Below are 24638 nucleotides of genomic sequence, written 5' to 3'. Positions count from 1 at the left end.
AGTGGCAGCACCAGCCAGGGATGGGATTTGGATTTAATGGAATTCATTTAAATTATCTTTTTTTTCTTATTTTTATTTACAGTAAACAATTAACAGAATGTTATTCCTATAGACTGAATCCTTCACATATCTGGGTCCCTTTCAATAGCATCAGGCTCATCAAAGTCACGAACTTGGACATCGGCATCTTCTCCGAACTGCAAAATGCTGTCAATTTGCAGCAGCAGATCGCCAATACTTTCCTCATCCTGAGTGTCCAACGGGAAAAACCGCACCAAACTGTAAGTAATGGAAATGAATGGAATAAAATGGAAAACATTTAAATATTTCTGTGTCAAAATTGACGGGTGGCAACTCCGCACGTAGCCCAGCCCTGACACCACGAACAAAAGCATTTTTTCGCATCACGAAAGTAAAATGTGCGATTTAACTAAAAACAATGTGAATCTATAGTAATAAATAGTGCGTACTAAAGGGAAAAACTAAAATTTACATAATCGTGTAACAATTACAAAAAGGCGCGCCATAATTTTGCTAACAAAAATACCACCAAAAAATCCCGTGCATCCGGACAAAAATCGCCTAAATTACGGAACAACACTTTTTTTCGGGCAAAATAACGCTGAAAATCCGGTCAAACAAATACCGCTACTACCATTCAAAAATATGGACGAAGGCAGCGGCGCCGACCATGGCATGGACCTGTCCAAGGTCTCCGTGGTCCGCTCCGCCAAAGGCGTTGATATGCTCTGTGTGGACGATTACCTATACCATTTCGATCGCATTGGCAAGAACAACACCTACCGATGGCTCTGCAACCGGCGAAAAGATAAAACAACTCCCTGCAAATCGCGAATCTGCACCATTCTACCCAATGGCCTGGACAAGACGAAGCACGTTGTTGTCGATGTGCCCGTCAACCATATCCATCCCCGATGCAGTGATCATGAGGTTAGCAAGGTGGCCCAGCGCAAGCGTATCGCTATTATGAAGAAGAACGATGCGTACAGTTCCACACAGCCGAAAAGAGCTCGACTGTATGAGCGGGCTTCGGGGTCAATGAGGCCACCCGAATTGATTTCAGGCAGAATTAGTTCCTCCTCTCTGGAAGCTCTCCCCTTTCACATTGACTTCGAGGTACAGGCTCTCTCGATTTAAGCCCCCTCAAGCTCGCCACTAAAACTGTCTGTATTCTTTTATATTTTGCAGGAGAAGGACCGTGTGTACATGCTGCGACGTCGCGATGGCCGTGTTATGGTCTGCATCGATGGACATTTATATTATTTGGGCGGCAAGTCATACAAGGGAGAAATTTACAGATGGACATGCGTCCGGAAGCGGGACATTGAGTGCACGGCAAATATATGTACGGAGGCCACTTTGGATGGGGGACATCGTCTGCATTTGATCGAGACGGACTCTCACATACATCCACACTACTCGGCCGACAAGCTGATGACCATGTTTGCCAAGCACCAAATCGTTTTGGTCGAGGACGACCAAACCGTTGACGTTCTGCAGGAGTGTCCCAATATAGAATACTTTGATCCGGAGCAATCGACTATTCAATTTGACGATCTCGATTCGTTGATTATTGAGGATTATGAGGAGAACTATGATGTGTACATGGACGATGACCAGAGTGCAGAGATTTCTGCCGACTTGGAGGATTACCAGAACGAAGAGGAACAAACGGTGGAGGAGGTGAAGCCGTCACGGAAACGAAAAACCAGTGGCACTTGGCCAGCGGCATACGATGTTATTGCAAACTATGTCCCTCCGCCCGGCTATAATCCACTGACAGAAACCGATTTAACAAAATTCACATTTCTTCCATCGGCCAAAGGCCGCAGAGTTCTATGTTTGAATCGATTCCTGTATCACTTTGACTCACAGAGTCGGTCCAACGGCCACATGTTCTTCACATGCATCATGCGACGCACCAAGCATCTGACCTGTCACGTGCGCATCACTTTGAATCCAGTTGGTCCAATGGTGCTGCGCATCAATGGAAAGCATACCCACGGCATAGACAACAAGGAAATCCAGCGAAGACTTTCACAGCAGGCCAAGCTAGATCTTGAGAATCCCCCAGATCGTCAGCACAATTTGGCCAATACAGAGCTGTTCGAATATGAAACCGAGGACGAAGGTGAGCAGCAGAGTGCCGATGGCAGCTACGAGCAACTGGAGAGCCACTTGCAGCACGACGATCAGGAGCCACAGGGAAATATTGTAATGAAAAAGGTAATCGGTATCGATGGCGCCATCAAAATGGAACCCACCAACAAGTCAGTGATGGTTGAATATGTTGAATATGGTTCGGATGATATAGGCTCCAAGGTTGAAATAGAGGCCAATGTCAACGAACACAGGACCAACACATCCACACCGTTGCCCAAGGTAGCGCCACAGCCAGAAATCACGAATATACGTCGCCGTCGAGATGTCGTAGAGCCCGCCAAAACGGAACTCCAGCCGGACATGGATTTAACGAAAATCTGCACTTTACGCTCGGCCAAAGGCAGCGAACTGTTGTGCGTCGATGGTTATATATATCATGCAAAGAACCGTGGCGTTATATCCCGAAATTATTGGGTCTGCATCAAGAGTCGCGATCCGGAGATCAATTGCAAGAGTCGCATATCCACAGCCACGCAAAAGGATGGCTCTATACGTGTCCTACGCGTCTACAACGTTCACACGCATCCATTCAGCGAGGCCGACATCAAACGGCGCCTGTTCAACGAGATCAACAAGAAGAACAACAAGAAACTCAAGTTTCGGCCACACCACTTTATTGGCAAGTCGTTGGAGCAGATACAAGAAGAGTACGGCGACCTGGCCATTGAGCGTCTGAATGTGTCCAATCTCAGTAACGACATTATGGTCCAAACAAAGCCCAGAATTCCAAGTCCCAGTAAGAATGACAGTAGCAGGGCCTCAGTGACATCCACAACCAAGTCCGAGCCGCTGGAAGAAAATGAGTTCATAGATGTTGTGGTCGAAGACGAAGAGGGGGAGCAGCATGAACAAGTCTCCCTGATAGATGGTCAGTACATAGAAATGGACCTTGACAATACGGATGCCATTATTGAGGTTGTGGAAGAAGTTGCCGATGAAATGGAAAGCTACGCTCCCATTGAGTAAGTATTTACCAAAACGGGGGAGGTATGACCTCAAGGAATTGGAGGTAGACTCCTGTAGATTCTTCAGAGTGCCCTGCACTTTATAGAGAGCGATCTCGCCAATAGGGGTGATCCACAAAGAGTATTTTATCTTCGTATAAATATTATTTGTGGCTTGGTTGAAACTTGTTTGAATTGTCATTGAACTGGTGATGGCAGCGTGTCATAGCTATGCTTTAAACCCCCACAGTATACAGAAAGCGGACCACCTCTAAACTGAACACCTGCAATATATAATACACAATCTTTCGAGCAATAACCGGCCCGCCATCAGTAGTGTTTGAAAGCTGCGCGAGCGCACTTTGAATAATTTTGTTGTGATTTTCGATTGAGGTAAGTTATGAATATGCAAGCAAAGAAATACCACAAACTGCCAGCACATCGAAAAAATCGAGTACCAAAAATAGCTACCAGCAAAAAGGCCTCCGAAAATAGATAATTCATTAGAAGTAAAAAGAAGCCCACTCTAGAGGCAAATTACTTTCACTTTTTGTGTGTAAAAGGGAAACCGGTTCAGCAAAAAATAAAAATTAAAGAAAACTAATACTTAATTTATTCCAAAACAGACCCGCTTATACAATGAAACTGTATGCCGTATCCGATGGACCGCCCTCCCTGGCCGTGCGAATGACTTTGAAAGCCTTGGATATGGAATATCAATTAATCAATGTGGACTTTTGCGCCCTAGAGCATCGCACCGAGGACTATGCAAAGGTAGAGTATATACAACAAAAAAGGTTCGAAAGAGTTGAAATAATCAAAAATTAATGCTGTATTTCAGATGAATCCTCAAAAGGAAATACCCGTACTGGACGATGATGGTTTCTATCTATCGGAGAGCATTGCCATTATGCAATATCTGTGCGAAAAATATGCGCCACCAAATTGTACGCTTTATCCGCAGAGCGTGATCCACAGGGCATTGGTCAATCAGCGTTTGTGCTTCAACATGGGCTTCTACTATGCCCCCATTTCGGCCCACAGCATGGCACCCATTTTCTTTGACTACGAGCGCACGCCCATGTCCCTGAAGAAGGTGCAAAATGCCCTGGAGGTGTTTGAAACATATCTGGAACGATTGGGCTCCAAGTATGCCGCTGGCGACGATGTAACCATAGCTGATTTTGCTTTAATCTCGGCCACCATTTGCCTGGAGGCCATAGATTTTGATTTGTCCCCATATCCTTTGGTCAACAAGTGGTACACAACCTTTAAGGAGGAATACCCGCAGCTGTGGGAGATTGCCAACAGTGGAATGCAAGAGATAAATGCCTTTGAGCACAATCCACCAGATTTATCAGAAATGGACCATCCATTCCATCCGACGCGCAAGACCAAGGCTTGAAAATTATTAATAATTATTAAATAATTAAAAAAAATTATCTATGCTAGTAATTAAGTGTTTAAAATATTCAATACATGTGAATATATGCATATACTTTTAACTCACCTGAAATCCTCAATGAGCGAACCAATGGCCTCTGTAAGCTTCCGATATTTCTCACCAAACGACGACCCAATGGTCAGTTCTCCCATTAGATTGTGCGCATCCGGCTCCAGGTACAGATCCAGCTGCTTTCGCGCATCAGCACTCAGCAGATCCACTTTGGTCAGCACATTCACATGGGACTGCTCCATGTTGGCCATTACACTGAGGGCGGCCATCGTGCCCGATATAAATTTGGCGCCATCCACCATAAACTGTGAATCGAGGCAGAAGACCACACAAGTGCGAAAGTTCCACGACTCCAGCAGCTGTACCAGTTGCTTGCCCATTTTCAGATGAGTGAACAGCTCAATTTGTCCGGGCATATCAAAGAGTATGTAATCATCGTCCGGTTCTCCCACCATCAGCTCATCCTCGCCGCCGCACAGCTGCGCTTTCAGCCAGTCCTGGTTCTCAATGAGGAACTCCAGGCAAAAGATTAGACCACCATTGGGTCCGTACTTCAGCTCGTCATCCTCCATGGCATCGTCCAGGTGTATCAGCTCGCGTATATCCGCAAGAGGACTGTAGGTAAAGTGTTCGGCTGCCGGGTCCAGATTGACAACTTGAATGTTTCGCTTGGCGTCCATGGCATGCTGCTGCATAAAGCTGCAGTACGTCGACTGCGAGTGAAATAAATGAGTTTTCGTACGCACAGGATATTCCCTAGATATACCTTGCCGCTGCCCGCAGGACCAACAATTATTTGAGCGAACCGCATGCTGTAAAATTGTAATTTGTAAAAACCAAAACAAAACAAAACAAACGTGCCGCGTGACCTTCAGAAATATACCAAAATATACCGTCTCATCTTAAAAATATACCGTAAATATACTGACGAATTCAAGTTCTATTTTACATATTCGCCGTTTTTGATATTCCGTGAAATATTACCATCTATATAGCACATTTAGCCATGTCCACATAATTTTATACGATTGATGAATCTATTTTCTATTTAAAAAGAGGTTTTAGCGATATAAGTCAAACAAAAAACAAGTAGCGAAATAGGTTAATCAAGACAAACGAAAAAGGAAATTCGTTCATATTGCTCAATTTTGATATTCCATTGAATAATGCTGACTAACTAAAACCTTTAGCTCTGCCCACATAATTTTATCCCATTGATGAATAAATTTTCTACAAGATTGTATAGTTTTTAATCCTTGCTTTTATTGTATTTATTGTAAAAAAAGGTTTAAACAAAATAGTTCAACAAAAAAACAGTCGCATTGTTGCTGGTATTTGAAGACATGATGCGTGTATAGGCATTTTTATACCCTATTTCGTTAATTTTATATGAAGATGAAACGTGATTTATAAAGACTTTTTCTCAAATTGATATTCTTTAGACATATTCAAGTACATTATTAGTATCTTGTGTATATTTATCTCGATCCTGATACCTACTGAGCCTTGGATGACAAACATATTCACAGTTCTATAGCATCCATTTCGCTAGGGTATGACAATTAATGTTGCCGGTAATCATTGTTGTCAACCGGTTATGACGACTAATTCTTGGTTATTCTTTCTTCCGTCAAATATTCCCAGCTATATAGATCTTTCAGTTTTGCCCAGATAATTTAATATGATTGCTGAATCAATTTTAATCAGGATTAATTACTTTTAAAATCTTGCATGTTTTTTGTTTTTACAAAAACACGGCTTCAACAAAAATGTTCAATAGTCGCAGGTTGTGACGTCAATGTTTCTTGTCAACTAGAGTGTGTTCATTTGTATACCCTATTTCGTGAATATTATATAAAGATACTGTTTTCCAACCTGCTTTCAAACGTAATTAGTAAAGACCTTGTCTTAGATTGCATTTTTTTGGTCTATTCATGCATTTGATTAGGTGTTTGTATACAAATCCTGATCCCTGTAGCGATTCTTTGTCTCTGTAAGAAGACCACTAATGCAAAATATCGTTTAAAATAGAGACTATCTAGTTTTTTGCATTAATTAGAGCATAGGATAACATATATTTCCGCAATTCTATATCATCCATTTCCCCAGGGTATGTGTGCATGGAATTAGCAACATGTTTGTGTATGGAATGGGACTCATTTGTTGTGAACCGGTTATTGCAAAATCGAATATTTCAAGCTATATAGATGCCCACTTAGCTTTATCCCATAGATAAATACATTTTTTACAAGATTGCTTCTTTTAATTATCTTAAAGTATTTTATTTTGACTAAAATACGGTTTTCAAGTAAATGTTGCAGCAACAGTGTGTATGGAATGCGCAACATTGTGTATGGAATGAGACTCATTGTTGTCAACCGGTTATTACCGATTATACCCGATTCAAATAAATACCAATATACGGTCTCATTTCAAAAATATACTGACGAATTCATGTTATATTTTACATATTCCACATTTTTGATATTCCGTGAAATATTACCATCTATATAGAACATTTAGCCATGCCCACATAATTTTATACGATTGATGAATCAATTTTCTACTTCACTGGCTTGTTTTAAATACTTGCTTTTTTTGGATTTCTATATACCTTTGAAAATGAAATTTAATAGATTGATGAAATTGAATACCATTATAGTGCTGCAAAGCGCCTGCGCTTTTAAGCTTACTGATTTCCCCCATTTCAACCCTATGTGCGGTATATTTATCAGATTTGAAATTCCAGATTATCGATGACTGCAGCTGTGTCCGCCCTCAGTTAATTAAATCGTTGACCACAAAAACGCAAAACAGAAGGCATAAATTTACATATGATGAAATTGATAGATCAAATGGGCTAGACACAATCAAACCGCTCAATCACGTCATCACCCGTAGCAACCCCCGGCCCCGGGCTAATCCTAATTGCTGATAAACATCTAAATTGTTCAACCAGACGCGCGTCTGTCCCGTCACGAGGACAGGACAACATCTGTCCGTCTAACGACTGACAGTCATAATGATATTTTAAATGGCACACTGAAAACGCTTAAAAATAATAATTTTTCATTTCGTTTTTAAAGAAAATTCTTTGGCGTGTGTGCATGCATGTCGGAAGACCGGAAATAATTTTCTAGTACCCCGGTATTGCACACCCACCCCCAAATGGTGAAAAAAACTGAGCTGCACTTGTACTATATGATATTTGTCTGTCTCACCGACCATTCTCCCTCTTTTTTTTAATGATATCGACAACAGGGACACACAGTTATTTCAGGGTACGAGAGGTTGTACGAGGACAACCAGGGGCCAGGTGCTCAATATATTTTGTGCTGATAACTCTATAATTTAGCTACAAATTGCTCCTTTTGCCCCCGGCATTTGAACCACAACAATTACTGATGATGATAACGGTATGATTGTAGATTTGTTTGAAATGTTTATTCGATTTAAACTAAACCACTAAGTATAACATTTAGATATTAGCGAACTTAGAGCAATTAAATACCACAGAACATGTTTTTTCTCATATAATTATTAAACTGATTAATATGTTATAGATGCAATGACTAGCAAAGCTTGACTAGTTGGATGTTTCCTTTCTCTCTCTATGAGGATTGAGTGCCGTGCCTGTACCTGTGCCTGTGCCTCCTCCTCACATGCCATTGCCGCTGCCATAGATGCTGGCCCCGACTCCAGGATCCGACATATCGGTGGAGCCGGCACTGCCATTGAAATCATCGCTGCTTTGATTACTATTTTGATTTTGATTCGAGTTGGTGTTGTTGTACAGCGGTTGGATCAGTGAGATGGGGCCGCGTGGATCCTCTGGAGTCCAGGTGCGGGCATAAAGCTTGCTGCCCGGATATCGATCGCCCTTGCGATACCAGGACAAGGAATGCGCCACACCGCCTGCTGGAAAGAAGAATAGTTTCAGAGAGTAAGTAAAATGGGGAAAAATGTATCTAGAAATGGGAGCTAAGAGCAGTGTATTTCTTTACACGGCTTTCCCTCAATTTCCAGACTCTAAAATAGGGTTTCCCTAATAGCTACGAATACAAAGACACCCAATCAAGAGTCAAGAACCGCCCAAACAATTAAAATTGTTGCCAAAAACTGAGCAAATGCCATTAGCGGCCACATTACAAGCCCATCAGCGATGCAGAGCAAACAAGCAATGGGCTAAAGGGTTCGGATCCGTTCCGTTCCGCATTCGATTCCTTCCTTCTTGTTGTTGCAGCTGCCGCCCTGCTGTGCCGCACCGCCATTTGCCTTGAACAAACAAAACCAAAGCCCAAAACCCAAACCGGAACCCAAAACCCTACCCCAGCTAAGTCAGGCGTCCAATCAGCTTGCATCCCAGACATAGAAAAATCCCACCCGGGATGGGCAATTTGTAGCACTCCAGGATTTCAAGTGCTTTATGCGGGTGTTGCTCAAATATTCGACACCATCCCACAGCTTCCACCATGGTCTTGTTGCAAGTTGGTGTGAACATATGCCAGGCGCGTGCCACACTCCCCCCACACTGCCGCACTGCCTCTTTTGCACCCGTTTAAATGGGCGTTTCATTGGGTAGTAGCCCCCCTAAAGTTTCCTTTTTTTTTGTGCGATTTTATCTACGAGTATATACGGTATATACATATGTATGTATGTATGTATTTTTGTTTTTGCTGCAACATTTTTAATGCCCGTTAAGCATGAAAACGCTTTTGCCATCAGAGCTCCATGGCTCTGGGGTCCTGCGTCCTGTGCCCGGGTCGACATTCACTTGGCCTTTAAGCGAGCACCGAGAACCTTGTCGACGAAATGGATGGCGACAGTAGACATCTGCTAGAGTGTAACGAATTTCTCACGCTATGATTATGTCGATTGTGCTTTGTTGTTGTTGCCTTTGTTGTTACTATTCTCCGTGTATTTCCCCCCAACTGTCGCTCTATCTATCTGTCCGTTTGTTTGTCAGTCCGTCTGTCTTTCCGTCAATGGTTGTTGGGAGAGGGCAAGGTGTATGGCCATGTGGGGGGATTTTTATCAGGAAAAAAAAAAACAAATTATACATCAGCAGAGCTTGCTTGCATGTTCATTTGGTAAGGGACTTTATCAGGAGTTCGTTCTTAACCTGCCTTAGAAGGAGGGCAACCAATAATCACAATCAATGGGTTTTTATATACTAAGGAGACGGATTTCTCCTGGGGTTTGAAAATTAAACTGTGGGACTACGCAGCCCGATATTAGCCTTAGTCCATATAGTATATTAAGGTAAAATCCTGTTATTATTTGCTAATTGCCCACTGTACCACACTGTAACCCATCCATATACATAACCTCCCGCACGGCACCGGCGTGCTACTAGAAAAGGTCTTCAATCCGACACAGACCTCCACGTCTTCAATGGACACCGTCTTGAATCGATCTAATCCTCTATCGCTAATAATTCTATGGCTATCACATACGCACATTGTCCTACTGGAAGCTATTGATCTATCTTTCCTTAACTTCAATCCATTCAACAATTTTCGAATCATTTTCTTTCCTTGTCGCTAAAAATAAATATCATTCCTTGGGGATCTCCCATTTCCATGTCAAATATAATTTAGCAGATATATACGCCCAATAAAGAGATCTATAAATAAACCTAATTAATACAGAATATTTGAATTCCTTGAAAAAAACTCCCAAATTCCCAGAGCTCTTAATTTTAATATAATTTAGGTACCCCCTCAACCACTTTACATGATATATTTCCAACAGAAAAAAAAACCCGTTCATGGACGAACTTTAACCATTCGAAATTTTTGTTTTGACATACATTGGTAGAAAAAAAAACCTATAAAAAAAAGTTGGGAATACTTTTTAGCTATGCATAACACTCAATGAGGAATCTCGAACCCCTTTTTGCTGGACGCGTAACCCCACATCGACACCCTTTTAGGGTACCAAGTGCCTGGGCTATTAGTTATGCAGATGCTGTGGCCGGAACACGTTGCAGGCCAGTTGCAGTGTCATACATTTTGAATAGAAAAATTATTAACCAAAAAACCGTGACTAAAGCAACTTTTATGAGCTGGCACACACACGGAAACCCCTAATCCATAGCCATTGTTCCCTCCCGAAACTTGTGGAAAACCTTTCCAAGCCACAGCCACAGCCACATCCAACATCCAACGGCCTACATCCCGAGTGATCGATGCGACGGCAATGAGCAAAACAATTTCCTTGACTGGCAGTCACGCAAAGCCCCGCAAAGAGAACCGAACCGAACCAAACCGAACTGAACTGAACCCCCCGTGCGAGAAGTGTGAAAATTCTAATTAGTTACACTTAGGCAGAGACAGAACAGACCCAGAATCCCAAACCATAGCCATGCATCCCCTGCACGATCTGTTGTGAACGACCCAAACCCAAAAACCAGCCACCTTCCCATCGATGATGGCCTTTGAATACGCCAGACAGTCGCCCCACCCGTGCGAATTATGTTATTAAATGTGGACTGAACCCACGAGATACCGCAGCACTTTTGATTGATTGACAACTTACTGCGATCCTTGAGGATTATTTTCTTGGGCGGTTCCTTTTGGTAATTACGCTGCAAGCTCAGTCCTGGCTCGTTTCCATTCTTATCCTTCTTGACCATTTCGCTGAGGAATGTTATATAGCTGATGGCCAGCTTGAGTGTATCGACCTGAAAGAGGGGATTGCATTTGAGAGGTTATTAATGGGTGGGAATGATAGAATGATGGCATGAGAGGGTGTATAAACGCTTATGACGCTTCATAAATGATCATCCCCGATCCTTCCCCGATTGCTTACCTTACTCAGACGCTTCTCATATGGAAGTGTTGGAATATGAGTCCTCAGTCCCTCGAATGCCTCATTGATGCTCTGCATCCGTCTGCGCTCTCGGAGATTGGCCGCCTGCCGCTGCTGGGCCATCTGGGAGGCGCACTTTAAGCGACGCGGCTTGTGGCTGCGCCGTCTAAACGAGAAGCTGGAATTAATTAAAGCCTTGCCCATCGATCCCCCACCTAAACACTCCAATCCTTACGTCTTCTCCGTGTTCTCCTGGTCGCTGTTGAAGCCGCTGCTATAGGCATCGTCCTCGTCATCGCTCTCCGAGCTGTGCTCGTCGCCAAAGAAGTACTCGGAACTCGAGGTGGAGGCATTGGTGGCCTGCGATCCCTCGAAGAAGTGACGCGCCATGGTGGCCTCCAAGTCAAAGTTGTCCATGGAAAACATCTTACGCCCGAATGCTATGGAATCCGTTGCACACTAATTGGCCGACAAGTGCATAACGGTTAAGCTAACACTTCCGCTTCCGACTGGCCCTGATTGCCGACGCGTGACCAGCACGTGCCGTTCTTCTGGGGAGTGGGTGAACAAATGGGTGACAAGTGTCCTTCTTGACTTTTGATTCTCTCTATCTCTCTCTCTCTGGAAATGACGGAATATTAAATAGGGGGTTTATTTGTAGGCTTTTGCTGTACTTGTTCAGTTGTTGGTTTGTGATAATAAACATGTTAAACAGTTTTTCCGATTAGATAAGATATGGTTTTATTGCTGCTAATAGATATGATAGGTGTCATGTTACATGGATAAACATTTCAGTTACAAAAAGGATCGTACAAGAGTGCGAAAGATAAGTGTTTATCAGTCTGATGGGGATTAGAGTCCAACTTTTTGATGTATATATATAGTTAAATATATGCAGAGTTGAACTTAATCCTAATGAAGCCATAGCTGAAATATTTTCATAGGAAGTAAAAGGCTTTCCCCCTAACATTTCATATAAACTAACAAAAACAACGGATGTGAGCTATTGCATGACGTGTGACATGCGGTACCTGGTTATAACCACAGATCTTCGTACTTTTATAGATTCTAAATGTAGAGTGGAAAATTTACATCAGATGGTGATCCTAAGAAGAACAAGACGACACATCTTTTAAAAAATATCGATTTCGCTTCTTCCTTGCCTTTTACAAGGATCTCGTACCAGGTACAACAATCTCTCATCATTTAGTTTCGGATGAATCAGGGTATAATACCGATGGAAGTATAATATAATTCCAATGGTATAATGTGGTAACAAATCTAATCTTCCCTACTCTTTTGGAATTCTGTACACCAAAAATATGAGTAGACAATCCTTGATTTTAAACAGATACAAAAACATTCAGACAGTGGGTTCTGATTTCTATCTCTTATATATCCATATTCCTGCCATTACATATCACGTCAAGTTATAATCGGCTAACTTACCTCACAGACACACCCAAAATATATCCAATGATCGTTTTGACTAGATTGATTTCCAATTTTTAAAATCAATTACTTTTCAGACGTATTAAAATTGCACATCCACTTAAGCACTAAATATTTCAACATACACACACGAAACGAATGACTTTTTCGAACACCCCCTAGACCCTAGATATCCCCTGATATAGATGGAACGTTGCTCAATGCACGGCGGACACTGACATCGAAGCGCGTCCTCGTTGCGAACTCAGAGACAGCCGGAAAGCGAATGCCAGGACTTGTCTGATAAGAAGAGTTCTACACACACCCGACGGGTTGCAGATACACAGTATTCCGTCTCTATCAATGGCGGTGCGGGCGGAGTTAAATGCTCCGCCAATCGGAAGCGAGGAAACCCAAAGTTTCGGGTGGCATTTTAAGGGTTGCTATAAGCTTATTAGGAAGGCCGTTCTGTGAAGGTGGGTTGGGTGGCTAGTGGCTAGTGGTGTTTTTTAGGCCGTGTTCACATTAAATTGTTTTTTGATTCAGTCGCTCGGTTTATCTGTTTAAGCGGAATTACTGCCCAAGTGCTTGACAATGGAAGAGGTGTTGATGTTTCGATGTAGACAAGTGTTTCGCCTGCGGGATTGTCGCACGGGGAAGGGAGGGGAGGGAGCGGATGGTTGTGGCAGCTGCAAAAGTTCCACAATGATGTGTCGGAATAATCATCAGCTTGGTGTTCGTTCTTTCACACCATGTGGATTAGTATTTCCTACAGGCGCCTAAGTCTAATTAATGATTTGTTTCAACCGAACACAAAACTAGTCAAACAAATACCCAACCTAAAAAAAACAAACGCACACAGACCCCGCAAAAGACCCAATGGAATTTGTCAACCAGCATAATTTTTAAGCATTAGCGGAAAGACATTGGCAAATATTTGCACTGTCTAGGATTTCCACTTCCATTTCCTCAACGGGTAACAACTCCATTAAAATGCGTTTGGGTTTGCAATATTTGCTGCATATTTTACGGAGCCCAAAACCATAGACAGGGGTGTCAAAATATGCTTGTAGAGTGCCCTGCTCGCCCACCCCTGAATGGCTCTTCCTTCGGAGCTCTCTGTTTGTTGTCCTTTTTCCCGTGCGCCTCTCTCCTGTGTGTCGTGTCTGTAGTTGCCTCATCATCAGACAACCTCACTAGGGATACCATACCATGATAAACAAATTGTTTTTGCCTCTGCGCCCAGGGTCCTTACCCTTAGCCCTAACATTCTATCCATCCGGCCCATCCGTATTCCTGGGCCTTTCTCTGGGCCTTTGTTTCTGCGTTGTTATCGGTGCTCGGCGTTGCTCGTTTTGTGCAGCTGTATAAACAAATTAGTTTCCAATTTTATCAAGTTGTCTTGCGGTGGCATTCGCCTGGGCTGAAAGCTTTAGTTTAGGGGTTTGATCTAAGCCTTAGATAGAACCTCCTTTGAGCCCCATGCCCTTTAATCATATAGATTTCGTTCAGATATATATTAAATGTATTACAAAGCATTTTAAATATAACCCATATTTAATTTAAATATGAAACCACTCTCGGCTGCAAATTAATGGCATAAATATTTAAATCCAAGTGATAGTATTGAAACATTCCAATTAATTTACGGCTTTCTAAGTACCAATTTTGCTCATACCATACTCTCTCTAAATCAACCTGCTTTAGCTTTCTGCAGGCCCACTAAAGTTCCCACTAAAGAACATATACTTGGCTATATAATTAAGTGCCAGCCGAACAGAATATAAATAAAGTACCCTACTAAACTGGCCTTGGCACTCGTCGAATTATGCACACGTCATATAACACAATCAAGCGTAACCGCCTCGACGACCGACAACCCCATATAGTAGTTGTACCTCCCATACTATACATATGATCTACCCGATATCATTACACGCAATTGCCCCTGCCGCAAAAGGGGTGGCCGTTGCCCTTGCCAGTGCCGCCTTTTTGGCAAAGTCTTTCTCAGTTCTTTTTTTTGTTATTCCAATTCTAATTAAAAACCCAAATGCATTGTTGAGGCATACAGACAGAGAGGTAAAGTAGGATCGAAATGCTTATCACACTGCTCTCGCCCCGATACCCTGTCTCTGTGTGTTGCCACTGAGCATTAGGGAGAGCGGACGGATCAGGACGAGGGAAATCCTCTTGAGTGCATGCCTCAACGAGCACTCGGTGGATGGGGATGTGGATTTTAATCTCATTTGAAAAGTTTTTTTTTTATATATTTGAAAGTGCAAAAATTGAAATCAACAATGGAAATAGATTTTAATAAAGGGGTTGAGAACAGCACTAAATGGATTAAAACTTTTGAAACGTTTCAAAGAATCATATTGAAGGTTATATTAAAACCTGATCGCCTGAAGCTCTACCACTCCCCAATCTGATATTGGCCATGTCTTGACTATTTCCAAGCCCATTTTGTAACCGCATTTCCTGCTATAGGGCGAAGTGAGCATTGTCATCACACCCTTTGGTATTTCCATTTGCATATCCCTTAAAATTTGGTCCGGTGGCAGCTTTTCCTCCGACATAAGTCGCGCAAAGTCAATGGTATGTTTGAACAATTGGAATGCCAGGCCGCGACACCTAAAGTCGAGATGCGTTGCCAAGTAAGCTATTTCCAGAATCGAATCCATTTTCCACTCTTTGTAGATGTTGTAGCTGACTTCGAGATCCGTCCAAAGCTTGTTGTATTTTATCATTTTGGGACATCTGTACTCCGTCAATTCAAAAATGCTATCCTTTTCTTCGTTCTGGTTGGAAAGGATGTAAAATAAAAGAGAGATCTATCTATCATCGAACCAGAAGAAGACTCACAAAGATTATATTAGCAACAGCTGACACAATTCTACCACTGCACACGTGCCGTATGGCAAAGGAAATGCCACAGGACAGGACATGTCTAACTAGTGCACGGAGCTCTGATATGGCAACAGGCGAATCTTTCAGTTTGGTTGCCAGGCATGTCAATTCATGGTTCGCCGATAAATCAGTCAATAGCTGCGGAAAGAAATGTTAAGTGGATGCAAGAGACATTACAGAGGATGCCTACCTCTTCAGTTTCATCATACAAGTCCGGCGTGACACGCAGAATCTGATATTTTCCGTCTAAAATGTTTATGCAGTCCATGTTTTTAGAACACTGATTTGAAAGCTGTACCTCGACAGCTAATTGTAAATGTATTAATTATTTTCGATTTGCTTGTCAAAGCGTTACTCAGCATGTTCCGGTTTTCTGTTTCTCTAAATTTATTATAATAACAGAGAGATTTCGACTTAGAAGAAGTCTTGTCATAGATAAATTTAAACCCGAAATTATAACTTCGTTATTAAAATAATTAATTAAAAGCGGCTTCACAGAAAAACAATTCAAATTCAAACTCAACGGCAAACTCCAAGTGTGACCGTAACTACAGCTAAAAGATATCGAGTTTGTAAACTATCGAACAGCACGACATCTGTGGGCTTTCATGAGAAAAGTCTCAACAAGGCAAATGCTAGCCCACCTCCGCATGGCGTCGTTGGTGTAATGGTTAGCATAGTTGCCTTCCAAGCAGTTGATCCGGGTTCGATTCCCGGCCGACGCACATCTAAATTTTTTGTTTTATTTTTCATTTTAATTTTTAATATTCGACGCTTGTCGTGCCTTATTTATTGGAAATATCAACGGCTAACTCCAAAATAAAACTAGGCCGTAACAAAATTCTAGTTTAAGATCTGGTGAACTTTGATAAAGCCAAAGCCAAAGATTCCTACCAGGGCAAAGTGTTAGTTCCACGCCGTGGACGGAGAAAATATATGTATATCCCCAAGCCAAAGTTATTATTCGTCTCGTAAGTGATTATCATGAAACAAGTAAGCCATATGAAAAACATGAATGTGCGGTAACTATTCGTTGGTCTTTAACCATGATCACGGTCTTATACACGTAGTACTCATGCTCTTGAGGGACTTGCCATATACCCGGTTTTTGTCTGAAGTTTAAAGTTTTAGTGTTCCTATAATGAACATGTAATCTAGTTCTTGCACATTTTTATATATTTAAGATCATTATACCATACCTCGCCCATGTAACCTTTGCCAGAGCTCTAAATTGGTAGTAAACTGTCCTACATGCCCACACCCCGCCGACCAGGGACAAAAGCCGAAGCCAGCGCGTACTTCCTACTCCAGTTTAATGTACATCGGTTCCTAGAACCTGTACGTTGTATGCTACAAATTTCTTCAAGATTTTTTAGAACTTGTATATGACATGCTCGCAGGTCTTATGCAAGGGACTTATGCGCTCGCTAAAACGCTTGCCTTCGAATTCGAAGTCCTCATAGGAAACAGAATTAAGAACCTTGAAATTTGAAGCCCGGCCAACTTTTTGAGAGAAACTCCCGCTCCATAGGGCTGTCACAGCCTCTGGACGTTTGGAACGCAGCTGCTCATCAATGTCCTCCAGACCCTTACCCTCCGCAAGCTCTTTAGTGAGTTCTATGGTATAGCTGGCCAAAGCCCGACCCAATCCCATACGCTCATGGGAGGGCAAGGTGGCCAAAAACATAAGCTCACAGAAGCAATCCATATTGTACATGGCGCAAACATCGATCCTTTCGTCGACTTCAATCATAAAATCCATCAAACGACGGGCCTGGGGACTCTGAGCGACCTCATTGCGGAATTTCAAAAAGAAATGATCCTCACCAGGCGCTGGGGGGTACTGGAAGAATATTTATTTTAGGAGCTACAGATATAAAGAGAGTCCACTTGCTTACCTGTATTTTGTTAAAAGACACTGCTACAATCCGCTCCGTAGCCACCTCCTTGACCAAAAGAGAAACCCCATCCTTCGCTGTAATATTGCACAACTCTCGTAACTCTTGGCGGGCCTGAGCATTATGCGGTAAATTAATACCACAAGCAATGCAAACTGACTCGTTAATAAAAAATGAACCATCAAGAACCTACAAAAAAGAGAAAAGCTATTAATAAAAGTTTGCAAAAAAGCGAGCTGCGTCGGCCGGGAATCGAACCCGGGTCAACTGCTTGGAAGGCAACTATGCTAACCATTACACCACCGACGCCACGTGGGTCTGACAGCCCAATGTAGATTTACTGCTGCCGAAGCAGCGGAAGTCTTCAAAGAAATTCCTACCCACAGCATCACTCCATCGCAAAGACGAAGATTTGATAAGAGCTTGGTTCTTTTTTTTTATATTGTGACTTTTGCTCCTATACGACCTCACGGTATATATATTTTTACTTACATCAAGCGCCTCTTCCAGATCAGCTTCGGTTACACTCTGGACTTTGAATTTGCCTAAAAACACAATCAATTATCATCAATTGAATCAATTGTTAATGATTTACGTTATTTTTGCGAAAATTACACACCATCGTGCAAAGTTCCCCAGACTCGTCCATTATGTGCACGCATTTTCGCACTCTTATCGCTAGACACTCGACGCCAGGCAACCAAAAATATAGAAACAGCTTCGTCAAATGCTGGTTTATAACTGAGGCCGATACAGGTTTTTTACTGTTTACACATGCACGCGGCAACAAACTAAACGACGGCTGGAAGTCTATAAAAGATACGAACACATATGTATGTACATATGTACATAGGTACCTAATCTAATCAATACAGCACGCGAGCTACCGTTGATTGCCCTAGTATAACCTAGTCCCTCATATTCAACGAATCTTAGATATGGTCACAATAAGTTCAATGTCTTTTAAATTTCTGGCTCAAAATTTAGTTGTTTCTTTTCTTTTGCGATAACAGAACATACGTATACCAAAAGATTATCAAGTGAATGAGGACGATAGGACGGATGTGGATGTATGCAATACGCATTTCCGAATTGAAGAATATAAAAAGAGTAACCCTTTTACAATATAGGAAGAATTTATTTTCGAGACAATTACTTGTTGTTCCAAACAACTCTGAGCCAAGACTAACCTAACTATTTCTAGTCAATAAGGCACGACAACTGTTCATACTGCATTCATTCATCTGGCCACAAGATCTTTTCAAAATCAATTTCTGGCTCAAAATGGGCCTGCGCTTCTTTGAGTTTTTTCCTTGCATTTGAATTATTTTTACTTTTACGATTCTTATAGGCACGAAATACTGCTCTAATTTCTGTCACATAATCATCTTCTGTATAACCATCAACCTTTTGGATTCCTGTGAAAGAAACATACCGTACCCTACATTAGAGAGATTATACAGAAATCGAAATATAGTTAACGTACGATATATAGCATTATTGAAGTTTTTATACTTCTTGAACGGATATTTGTTGTGAATGCCATCGTAGTTGAATTGGACAAAAAAGTCCGCCTTCATTAGCAGATGAAAGTGTTTTCTCAGACCCCCAGGACGAGGCTTATTTTCGGGCTTTATAATATCCTTCATTGTTTGAAACTGCAAAAGAGAAAGCTATATATACCTATTGTTGTTACCCATTAAGGCACTTACATAACGATTATCCGGATCATTTAGCGCCTCCTCGACTATGTCCAGTTGCTCGATTTCAGTTAGAGGAAATTTTTGTAGCTCTTCTTCTTCAATCAGTGATTCTCGCGACTCGTCCGCTTTACTGCCGCTGTTGGTCAGTTTTCTCAGGGTTTCTATGATCTGCTTTTGGTTTTCTAGCACCATGTCCATTTGCTCGTTCAATCTGACGATCTGTTCGTCCACTGTTATCCGTCCAGGAGGGCTCTTTTCCCTTCGAAACTTGCATATTGCAACGTGGTTGCTAGTGGATTCGCTAACTCGCTTCATATTTGCACATTTGTACAGTGCAGTGTTGCCATTTTAGCCTATTTAAGGCTAGATCTAGCTTATTTGAAAACGGAAAAGCTTGAAAAATTATGAAAATGCTTATAGCCTTAAATCTAGCCTTTTTTAATTTCACTCTGTTTATGTTTGCCTTTTTATATCCTACATATATTTTTAGGCAAATCGAACAAAAAGTATATTTGTTGTACATATTTTGGTGTATCATGGTATTTTTGAATTCATTTATGGTATATTTTCGTTGAAAAGTTTCGGTCACTACTACACAGAAACTTGGCGATCGTGTGAAATGTGTAATTGTGTAAAATTGAGGTGCAAGGATTTTATAAAGGAGCTTATTATCCAACTTCAATAGGATTTGATATTAAAAATAAATAATAATCTGCTGTTTAATTTCAGACTTCCAGATAGTTTTGAGACATTGGAAAAACTGCAAGTTTTTGCAGCAGAAAATGTACTCGAACATAATAAAAATCCTAATGATCTCATTTCCATATTGGAACACTTCAACTATAGCAATATAGATGGAATTCTTGCCCAATATGGCAAAATTCCCTTAGTCTACCGTGGTCAAATGCTGCCATTGAACGTGTAATCAGTCAAATAAATATCGTTAAGACCAAGCTTAGGAACAAAATGACTGTTAAATCCTTAAACTCAATATTAAATATATAGTTTGTTTTAGTAATATTTAATTGTCTGATGAATACGACTATAATTCTTTTGAATTTTACAAATATGGATTGCGCCGTCATGGCAAATGTTGCCACAACTACCAATTACCGGAGAAATATTTAAATTTAATACGTTCCAGCGATAAATATACCGATTCGAGTAATAGCGAGTTGGATAAAATAATAACACATTTAGAAATGTGTATATCTATGTGTTTTTTTATTTTTATTTTTAGCCTAGTTTTTGGCCTGTTCTTTACAATTTTTAGCTTGTTTTAGCTTGTGTTTTTGTGAAATCTAGCTTATTTTGACGCTCAAAATCTGGCAACACTGCAAGTTGTTCGAGTTATAATTTACATAACCCCGTTTTCGATATTCCGTGAAATATTACCATCTATATAGCACATTTAGCCATGTCCACATAATTTTATACATACGATGAATCAATTTTCTATTTAACTGGTGTATTCTTAATACTTGCTTTTATTGCATTTTGCTTAAAAAGAGGTTAATCAAAACAAACGAAAAAGGAAATTCGTTCATATTGCTCAATTTTGATATTCCATTGAATAATGCTGACTAACTAAAACCTTTAGCTCTGCCCACATAATTTTATGTCATTTATGAATAAATGTTCCACAAGGTTAGCTATTTTTAAGTACTCATTTTTATTGTATTGTATCCAAAACAAGTCTTAAACAAAAAAAGTCAAGAAAAAAAAGGTAACAGCGTAAAAATGTTGATAAAATATACCATTATATACCGTAAATATACCGTCGGCTCAATTTAGTTCACATGTAGCAAGTGTGTAGTTAGCTTGTAGTTCCCATGTAATGAAATGAATTTAGTGGACATTTTTGTTGACCGTTTTTGTTTAAACCTTATTCTATTAGCAAGGCAATAAGATGAAAACTTAATTTTAACCAGTCTCTTAGGAAATAGATTAAGCAATCGGATTAAATTATGAGTTCAGGGCTGAGGGTTTTAGCTAGCTGGTAATATTCAACCGAATATCGGAAACTAGGAATATGATGCAACTTGAAAACAAGTAATTCGTCAGTATGTTTATGGTATATTTTGAAATTTATGAAGTAGCTTCGGTATATTTGTCAGAATTGTTATTGTTGCAAGTTAAATTTAAAAAAAAGACAGCTTATAAAAAGGGGATTATAAATAATATTCAAACTATTATATACTGGAAGAGACAACCATTGCGGCCACGTTGCCTTGGCAACGTATAGGCAAACAAACGAATTCGTAACTTTGACGATTTTCAGAAGAAGTCTCATAGTCATAATGTTTATACTAGACAGATTGCTGCCCTTTATATTTAGCTATATAAGGCCGTTTATTAAATGGTTCTTGCACGCCTTTACCCGACTATCGGAGCTGCAGAGAATCTGCTATGGAGCCCGGGCGGGGGCCAGCCGGACGCGACAAGTGGAAAGATCCCTGACATTGTCCAAATCGTATGAAATAAAGCGCGTGGTTCACGACCTGGATGAGGTAGCACCCTATGCTGACAACAGGCATCTCCTGGAGTTCTGTAAGTCTTCAGAAAATCTCTGGTCTCCATTTTTCTAATCAATTTATTTATTATGTAGCCTCCCGTGCCGCACGCGTTGTTATGCAGGCAAAGCGCATTAAAAACAATGTCCATCCGGACTTTTCCCGACTCTTTATCAATTGTGTGTCCACCATTTGGGGCTACAGGCGTCTGATGTACCAGGTAGAACAACTGCGGGCCGAGAAATATGATTCGGATAACCCCGAGCACGAATACAAGCTGTTGGAGCTTTGGCAACTGCTGATGCCAGAGGCGCCGCTAACTGGACGCGTAAGCAAACAATGGCAAGACATTGGCTTCCAGGGCGATGATCCCAAGACGGATTTCCGAGGCATGGGCATGCTCGGCCTGGAAAATTTGCTGTATTTCGCCAGCGCCTACAACGATGCCGCGAAGCATGTGCTGCTCCACTCGATGCATCCCACACGCGGTTACACTTATGCCATTGTTGGCATCAATCTTACTTCGATGGCCTACAATCTGGTGAAGACCGGCCAAGCAAAGACACACTTCTATAATGTGGTGGCCCTGCATAAGCAGGACTTTAACACTATAGAGGATTTCCATAAATTGTATTGCTACCTATTCTTTGAATTTGATCGATTCTGGATGGAAAGCGATCCGCGCAATATAATGGATTTTCGTGAGATCTATCAGGCGTTTGAAATCTCCAAATTAGAGGCCCTGCACAATGAGAATACAATTTTTAAAACTAATTTGGTTGTAGAATCCGTCTAAAAAATATGTGTAAATATATGGCAATGAAGTAGATGTTTGGTTTGTTTAAACATTAAAGGGATTGTGTCGGGGAAAGAATGAATCAATCTCTAAGACAGATGAATCATTGGTTAATTTATTATTCGAGTTCTTGCTCAGTCCCCCAGATACCGATTAAGACTGGGCTCACTTTTTATTATAAATGCAGATTTATGCGTTTATTTGAGAGCCATATATTATTATATGTGTATATATATTTAAATATTTTAATGCAAGTTTTAAATGAAACTAAGATTGGAATGTCACATAATAATACTCGTTTTCAAAATTAAGTCAAGATGAGAGATGGGTGTAAATAAATAACTATTTAAATATCACGCAAAAGCATAAAAACTAAACGAAATTAAAATCGATTGAAAGATTGCACAAGAAAGTCATTTGTTTTTGGATATAGCCTATCAAAAATGCATCAGAGTCAAATCCCAAGGCTCAATAGAGGCGCTTGCAAGCTAGTTTTTGTTTTTTGGAATATCAATATTTGTAGTATCGTTTAGCGATAGAATTTAACCTCCGCCTCGACACAGTCCTTGAGCAGCTCGTCCAGCTCGTCGCTCGCATGATCCTGCAGCGAAAAGTAATTGTTCAACTCGTCCACACAGGAGCGCTCCAGACTGCGCAAGTGCTCCAGGGCCGCTGGCTTGCGCTGCGAATGCAATTTGTGTAGGAGCGTTAGTTCAGCCTCTGACTGTACTGCAGTAAGTGGCGAGATCCGAGGCTTGGGGGCGAAAACGAACGGCTTGAACACAGATTCGGCTGCATTGGGCGTGGCCGTAAACCAATGACAGCATATCCCCTTGGCCGAGAGCACAGAAACAGTGGCCGCTCTGGAGCTACTCTCGTTGCTGGCGGCGCGCAGCGTCTCGAACATATCGTGTTGAGTGTAGGTGCCATCGCCCGATGGCTTGAGGCCGCACCAATCCTCGGCTGGTGGCTGTGCCTCGGCATCGTGGGCCGCTGCAAAGCTGGCCTCTGCGTCCAGACCCTCACTGGACTTGTTGATGGTGGTGGTCACAGTCAGACCGCCACTGGGCAGCCGCAGGAAGCTGGACTCCACCTTCTCGGCGGCCCAGACCTTTCCGGCACAGCTGATGAGCCAGGCGGCAGTAGAATCACACGCTATAAAATTGAGCTTGGTTTTATCATGGCCGTGGGTAGCAACCAGCAGCCCAATACGGTCCACGGCAGCCTCCACATCGCTAGACACGGCCAAAGTCAATCTAAAACGTTCATGTATCATTTAAAGAGAGCTTAGAAAGAGAGCCTGATCTGAAACATACCGTACTATATCCGTGCCCAGCAGGCTATCGTTGTCTTTGGCATCCTCCTCGCCATCCGTCCAGGTGAGGCCTACGGCCACGCCGCGTTCGTTGGCCCCGAAATCACCGCCCCATAGACCGGGCTTAGGTTTTTGCAATATAACACGCAAGGCGTCTTCGTTGCTCGATTCAGCAGCGGCTCCGCCATCAGTCTGTTAACAGTGCAAATGAGGCGTGAGTCATTGATCGAGTTCGAGTTTCAAGAATTGAAGTTTTACCTTCCCCTCCCCTATGACGTCGCTGACATCATAGTAGCATACTTCTTCTGCAACGCCAACAGATGCCTCGTCCTCCGCATTGCGGCCAACAATTAGGGTACCAGAGACACAGTTGGCAGGCAGAACAACAAAGCACTCGCCGTTAGAGGACATTTTTACGGGTTTTTAACTCTTTAAAATGCACAGAACCAGAAAACAGACGACGTTGGAGTTGCAAAATTGATTTTTCCTTCCCTCAGCTGTTTGGAACCTTTTCGACCGAATATGCGGTCCGACCTTCACAAATATACCGTCTCATTTTCAAAACATACCGTAAATATACCGATGAAAGAACCAACTTAGCCCAATTGAACCACCTTTATTTAAGAAGTCCTTTCTATTGATTTTTGAGCTAAAATCAGCTGAGATAAAATCACTGAT

General features: G+C 41.6%; 7 protein-coding genes and 2 non-coding genes across 12 annotated transcripts; 3 read left to right on the top strand and 6 right to left on the bottom strand.

Moving 5' to 3' along the window:
- Positions 1-62: 62 nt before the first annotated feature.
- Positions 63-5461, bottom strand: LOC108155742 (GPN-loop GTPase 3). Its single transcript, XM_017286760.2, has 3 exons — positions 5351-5461; positions 4639-5297; positions 63-279 (listed from the first exon to the last, which is right to left on the bottom strand). Exons 1-3 carry the CDS (start codon positions 5393-5395, stop codon positions 123-125), a joined length of 861 nt encoding a protein of 286 aa, XP_017142249.1. The 5' UTR covers positions 5396-5461; the 3' UTR covers positions 63-122.
- On the top strand, positions 348-4637 carry LOC108155740 (glutathione S-transferase 1-1). 2 transcript variants are annotated; one of them, XM_017286757.2, is made up of 4 exons: positions 348-1137; positions 1210-3146; positions 3755-3902; positions 3970-4637. In XM_017286757.2, the coding sequence occupies exons 1-4, from the start codon at positions 667-669 to the stop codon at positions 4531-4533; spliced, it is 3120 nt and encodes a 1039-aa protein (XP_017142246.1). In that variant the 5' UTR covers positions 348-666; the 3' UTR covers positions 4534-4637. The 2 variants fall into 2 exon arrangements, with proteins under 2 accessions (XP_017142246.1, XP_017142247.1); XM_017286758.2 differs by lacking the exons at positions 348-1137; positions 1210-3146 and adding an exon at positions 3367-3521.
- A 2551-nt stretch (positions 5462-8012) lies between the features above and the next one.
- LOC108157601 (pancreas transcription factor 1 subunit alpha) lies at positions 8013-13103 on the bottom strand. Of its 3 annotated transcripts, none has more exons than XM_033389872.1 (5): positions 12847-13103; positions 11633-12018; positions 11398-11575; positions 11125-11269; positions 8013-8502 (listed from the first exon to the last, which is right to left on the bottom strand). In XM_033389872.1, exons 2-5 carry the CDS (start codon positions 11821-11823, stop codon positions 8243-8245), a joined length of 774 nt encoding a protein of 257 aa, XP_033245763.1. In that variant the 5' UTR covers positions 11824-12018; positions 12847-13103; the 3' UTR covers positions 8013-8242. The 3 variants fall into 3 exon arrangements, with proteins under 3 accessions (XP_033245763.1, XP_033245764.1, XP_017145218.1); XM_033389873.1 differs by having other exon boundaries at positions 8013-8499; XM_017289729.2 differs by having other exon boundaries at positions 8015-8502; positions 11398-11563.
- A 2010-nt stretch (positions 13104-15113) lies between these two features.
- Positions 15114-16037, bottom strand: LOC108157230. The gene is made up of 3 exons (XM_017289187.2): positions 15926-16037; positions 15691-15873; positions 15114-15626 (listed from the first exon to the last, which is right to left on the bottom strand). The coding sequence occupies exons 1-3, from the start codon at positions 16001-16003 to the stop codon at positions 15216-15218; spliced, it is 672 nt and encodes a 223-aa protein (XP_017144676.1). The 5' UTR covers positions 16004-16037; the 3' UTR covers positions 15114-15215.
- Positions 16038-16388: 351 nt separating this feature from the next.
- Trnag-ucc lies at positions 16389-16460 on the top strand. The gene has a single exon. It is a non-coding gene; the product is annotated as a tRNA-Gly (tRNA).
- Positions 16461-16502: 42 nt separating this feature from the next.
- LOC108157229 lies at positions 16503-19715 on the bottom strand. The gene is made up of 6 exons (XM_017289186.2): positions 19346-19715; positions 19120-19291; positions 18253-19051; positions 18126-18178; positions 17634-17822; positions 16503-17578 (listed from the first exon to the last, which is right to left on the bottom strand). The coding sequence occupies exons 3-6, from the start codon at positions 18293-18295 to the stop codon at positions 17108-17110; spliced, it is 756 nt and encodes a 251-aa protein (XP_017144675.1). The 5' UTR covers positions 18296-19051; positions 19120-19291; positions 19346-19715; the 3' UTR covers positions 16503-17107.
- On the bottom strand, positions 17871-17942 carry Trnag-ucc. Its single transcript has one exon. It is a non-coding gene; the product is annotated as a tRNA-Gly (tRNA).
- A 1727-nt stretch (positions 19716-21442) lies between the features above and the next one.
- On the top strand, positions 21443-22678 carry LOC108155082 (ELMO domain-containing protein 2). The gene is made up of 2 exons (XM_017285700.2): positions 21443-21886; positions 21945-22678. Exons 1-2 carry the CDS (start codon positions 21637-21639, stop codon positions 22643-22645), a joined length of 951 nt encoding a protein of 316 aa, XP_017141189.1. The 5' UTR covers positions 21443-21636; the 3' UTR covers positions 22646-22678.
- A 136-nt stretch (positions 22679-22814) lies between these two features.
- Positions 22815-24615, bottom strand: LOC108155081 (secernin-3). Its single transcript, XM_017285699.2, has 3 exons — positions 24219-24615; positions 23962-24152; positions 22815-23901 (listed from the first exon to the last, which is right to left on the bottom strand). The coding sequence occupies exons 1-3, from the start codon at positions 24369-24371 to the stop codon at positions 23175-23177; spliced, it is 1071 nt and encodes a 356-aa protein (XP_017141188.1). The 5' UTR covers positions 24372-24615; the 3' UTR covers positions 22815-23174.
- Positions 24616-24638: the final 23 nt, after the last annotated feature.

This window comes from Drosophila miranda, chromosome 2 (genome assembly GCF_003369915.1).
Source record: "Drosophila miranda strain MSH22 chromosome 2, D.miranda_PacBio2.1, whole genome shotgun sequence".
In the NCBI taxonomy this organism is placed as follows: domain Eukaryota; kingdom Metazoa; phylum Arthropoda; class Insecta; order Diptera; family Drosophilidae; genus Drosophila; species Drosophila miranda.
This window is presented reverse-complemented; position numbering and strand designations above follow the sequence as displayed.

Coding starts and splice junctions, on each gene's coding strand:
- LOC108157229 (XM_017289186.2), bottom strand. CDS start 18,295: ATGCGTGCACATAATGGACGAGTCTGGGGAACTTTGCACGATG. Junction 17,823..18,125: donor ATCTGGAAGAGGCGCTTGAT/GTAAGTAAAAAT, acceptor TCTTTTTTGTAG/GTTCTTGATGGTTCATTTTT. Junction 17,579..17,633: donor TGTCTTTTAACAAAATACAG/GTAAGCAAGTGG, acceptor ATATTCTTCCAG/TACCCCCCAGCGCCTGGTGA.
- LOC108157230 (XM_017289187.2), bottom strand. CDS start 16,003: ATGGACTGCATAAACATTTTAGACGGAAAATATCAGATTCTGCGTGTC. Junction 15,874..15,925: donor TGTATGATGAAACTGAAGAG/GTAGGCATCCTC, acceptor TTCTTTCCGCAG/CTATTGACTGATTTATCGGC. Junction 15,627..15,690: donor CTGTTGCTAATATAATCTTT/GTGAGTCTTCTT, acceptor CTTTCCAACCAG/AACGAAGAAAAGGATAGCAT.
- LOC108155740 (XM_017286757.2), top strand. CDS start 667: ATGGACGAAGGCAGCGGCGCCGACCATGGCATGGACCTGTCCAAGGTC. Junction 1,138..1,209: donor CCTTTCACATTGACTTCGAG/GTACAGGCTCTC, acceptor TATATTTTGCAG/GAGAAGGACCGTGTGTACAT. Junction 3,147..3,754: donor GAAAGCTACGCTCCCATTGA/GTAAGTATTTAC, acceptor ATTCCAAAACAG/ACCCGCTTATACAATGAAAC.
- LOC108157601 (XM_033389872.1), bottom strand. CDS start 11,823: ATGTTTTCCATGGACAACTTTGACTTGGAGGCCACCATGGCGCGTCAC. Junction 11,576..11,632: donor CAGGAGAACACGGAGAAGAC/GTAAGGATTGGA, acceptor AATTAATTCCAG/CTTCTCGTTTAGACGGCGCA. Junction 11,270..11,397: donor ATGAGAAGCGTCTGAGTAAG/GTAAGCAATCGG, acceptor CCCCTCTTTCAG/GTCGATACACTCAAGCTGGC.
- LOC108155082 (XM_017285700.2), top strand. CDS start 21,637: ATGTTTATACTAGACAGATTGCTGCCCTTTATATTTAGCTATATAAGG. Junction 21,887..21,944: donor CAGGCATCTCCTGGAGTTCT/GTAAGTCTTCAG, acceptor TTTATTATGTAG/CCTCCCGTGCCGCACGCGTT.
- LOC108155081 (XM_017285699.2), bottom strand. CDS start 24,371: ATGTCCTCTAACGGCGAGTGCTTTGTTGTTCTGCCTGCCAACTGTGTC. Junction 24,153..24,218: donor ACGTCATAGGGGAGGGGAAG/GTAAAACTTCAA, acceptor CACTGTTAACAG/ACTGATGGCGGAGCCGCTGC. Junction 23,902..23,961: donor CTGGGCACGGATATAGTACG/GTATGTTTCAGA, acceptor TGAACGTTTTAG/ATTGACTTTGGCCGTGTCTA.
- LOC108155742 (XM_017286760.2), bottom strand. CDS start 5,395: ATGCGGTTCGCTCAAATAATTGTTGGTCCTGCGGGCAGCGGCAAG. Junction 5,298..5,350: donor GTCCTGCGGGCAGCGGCAAG/GTATATCTAGGG, acceptor TTTCACTCGCAG/TCGACGTACTGCAGCTTTAT. Junction 280..4,638: donor TCGCTCATTGAGGATTTCAG/GTGAGTTAAAAG, acceptor CATTACTTACAG/TTTGGTGCGGTTTTTCCCGT.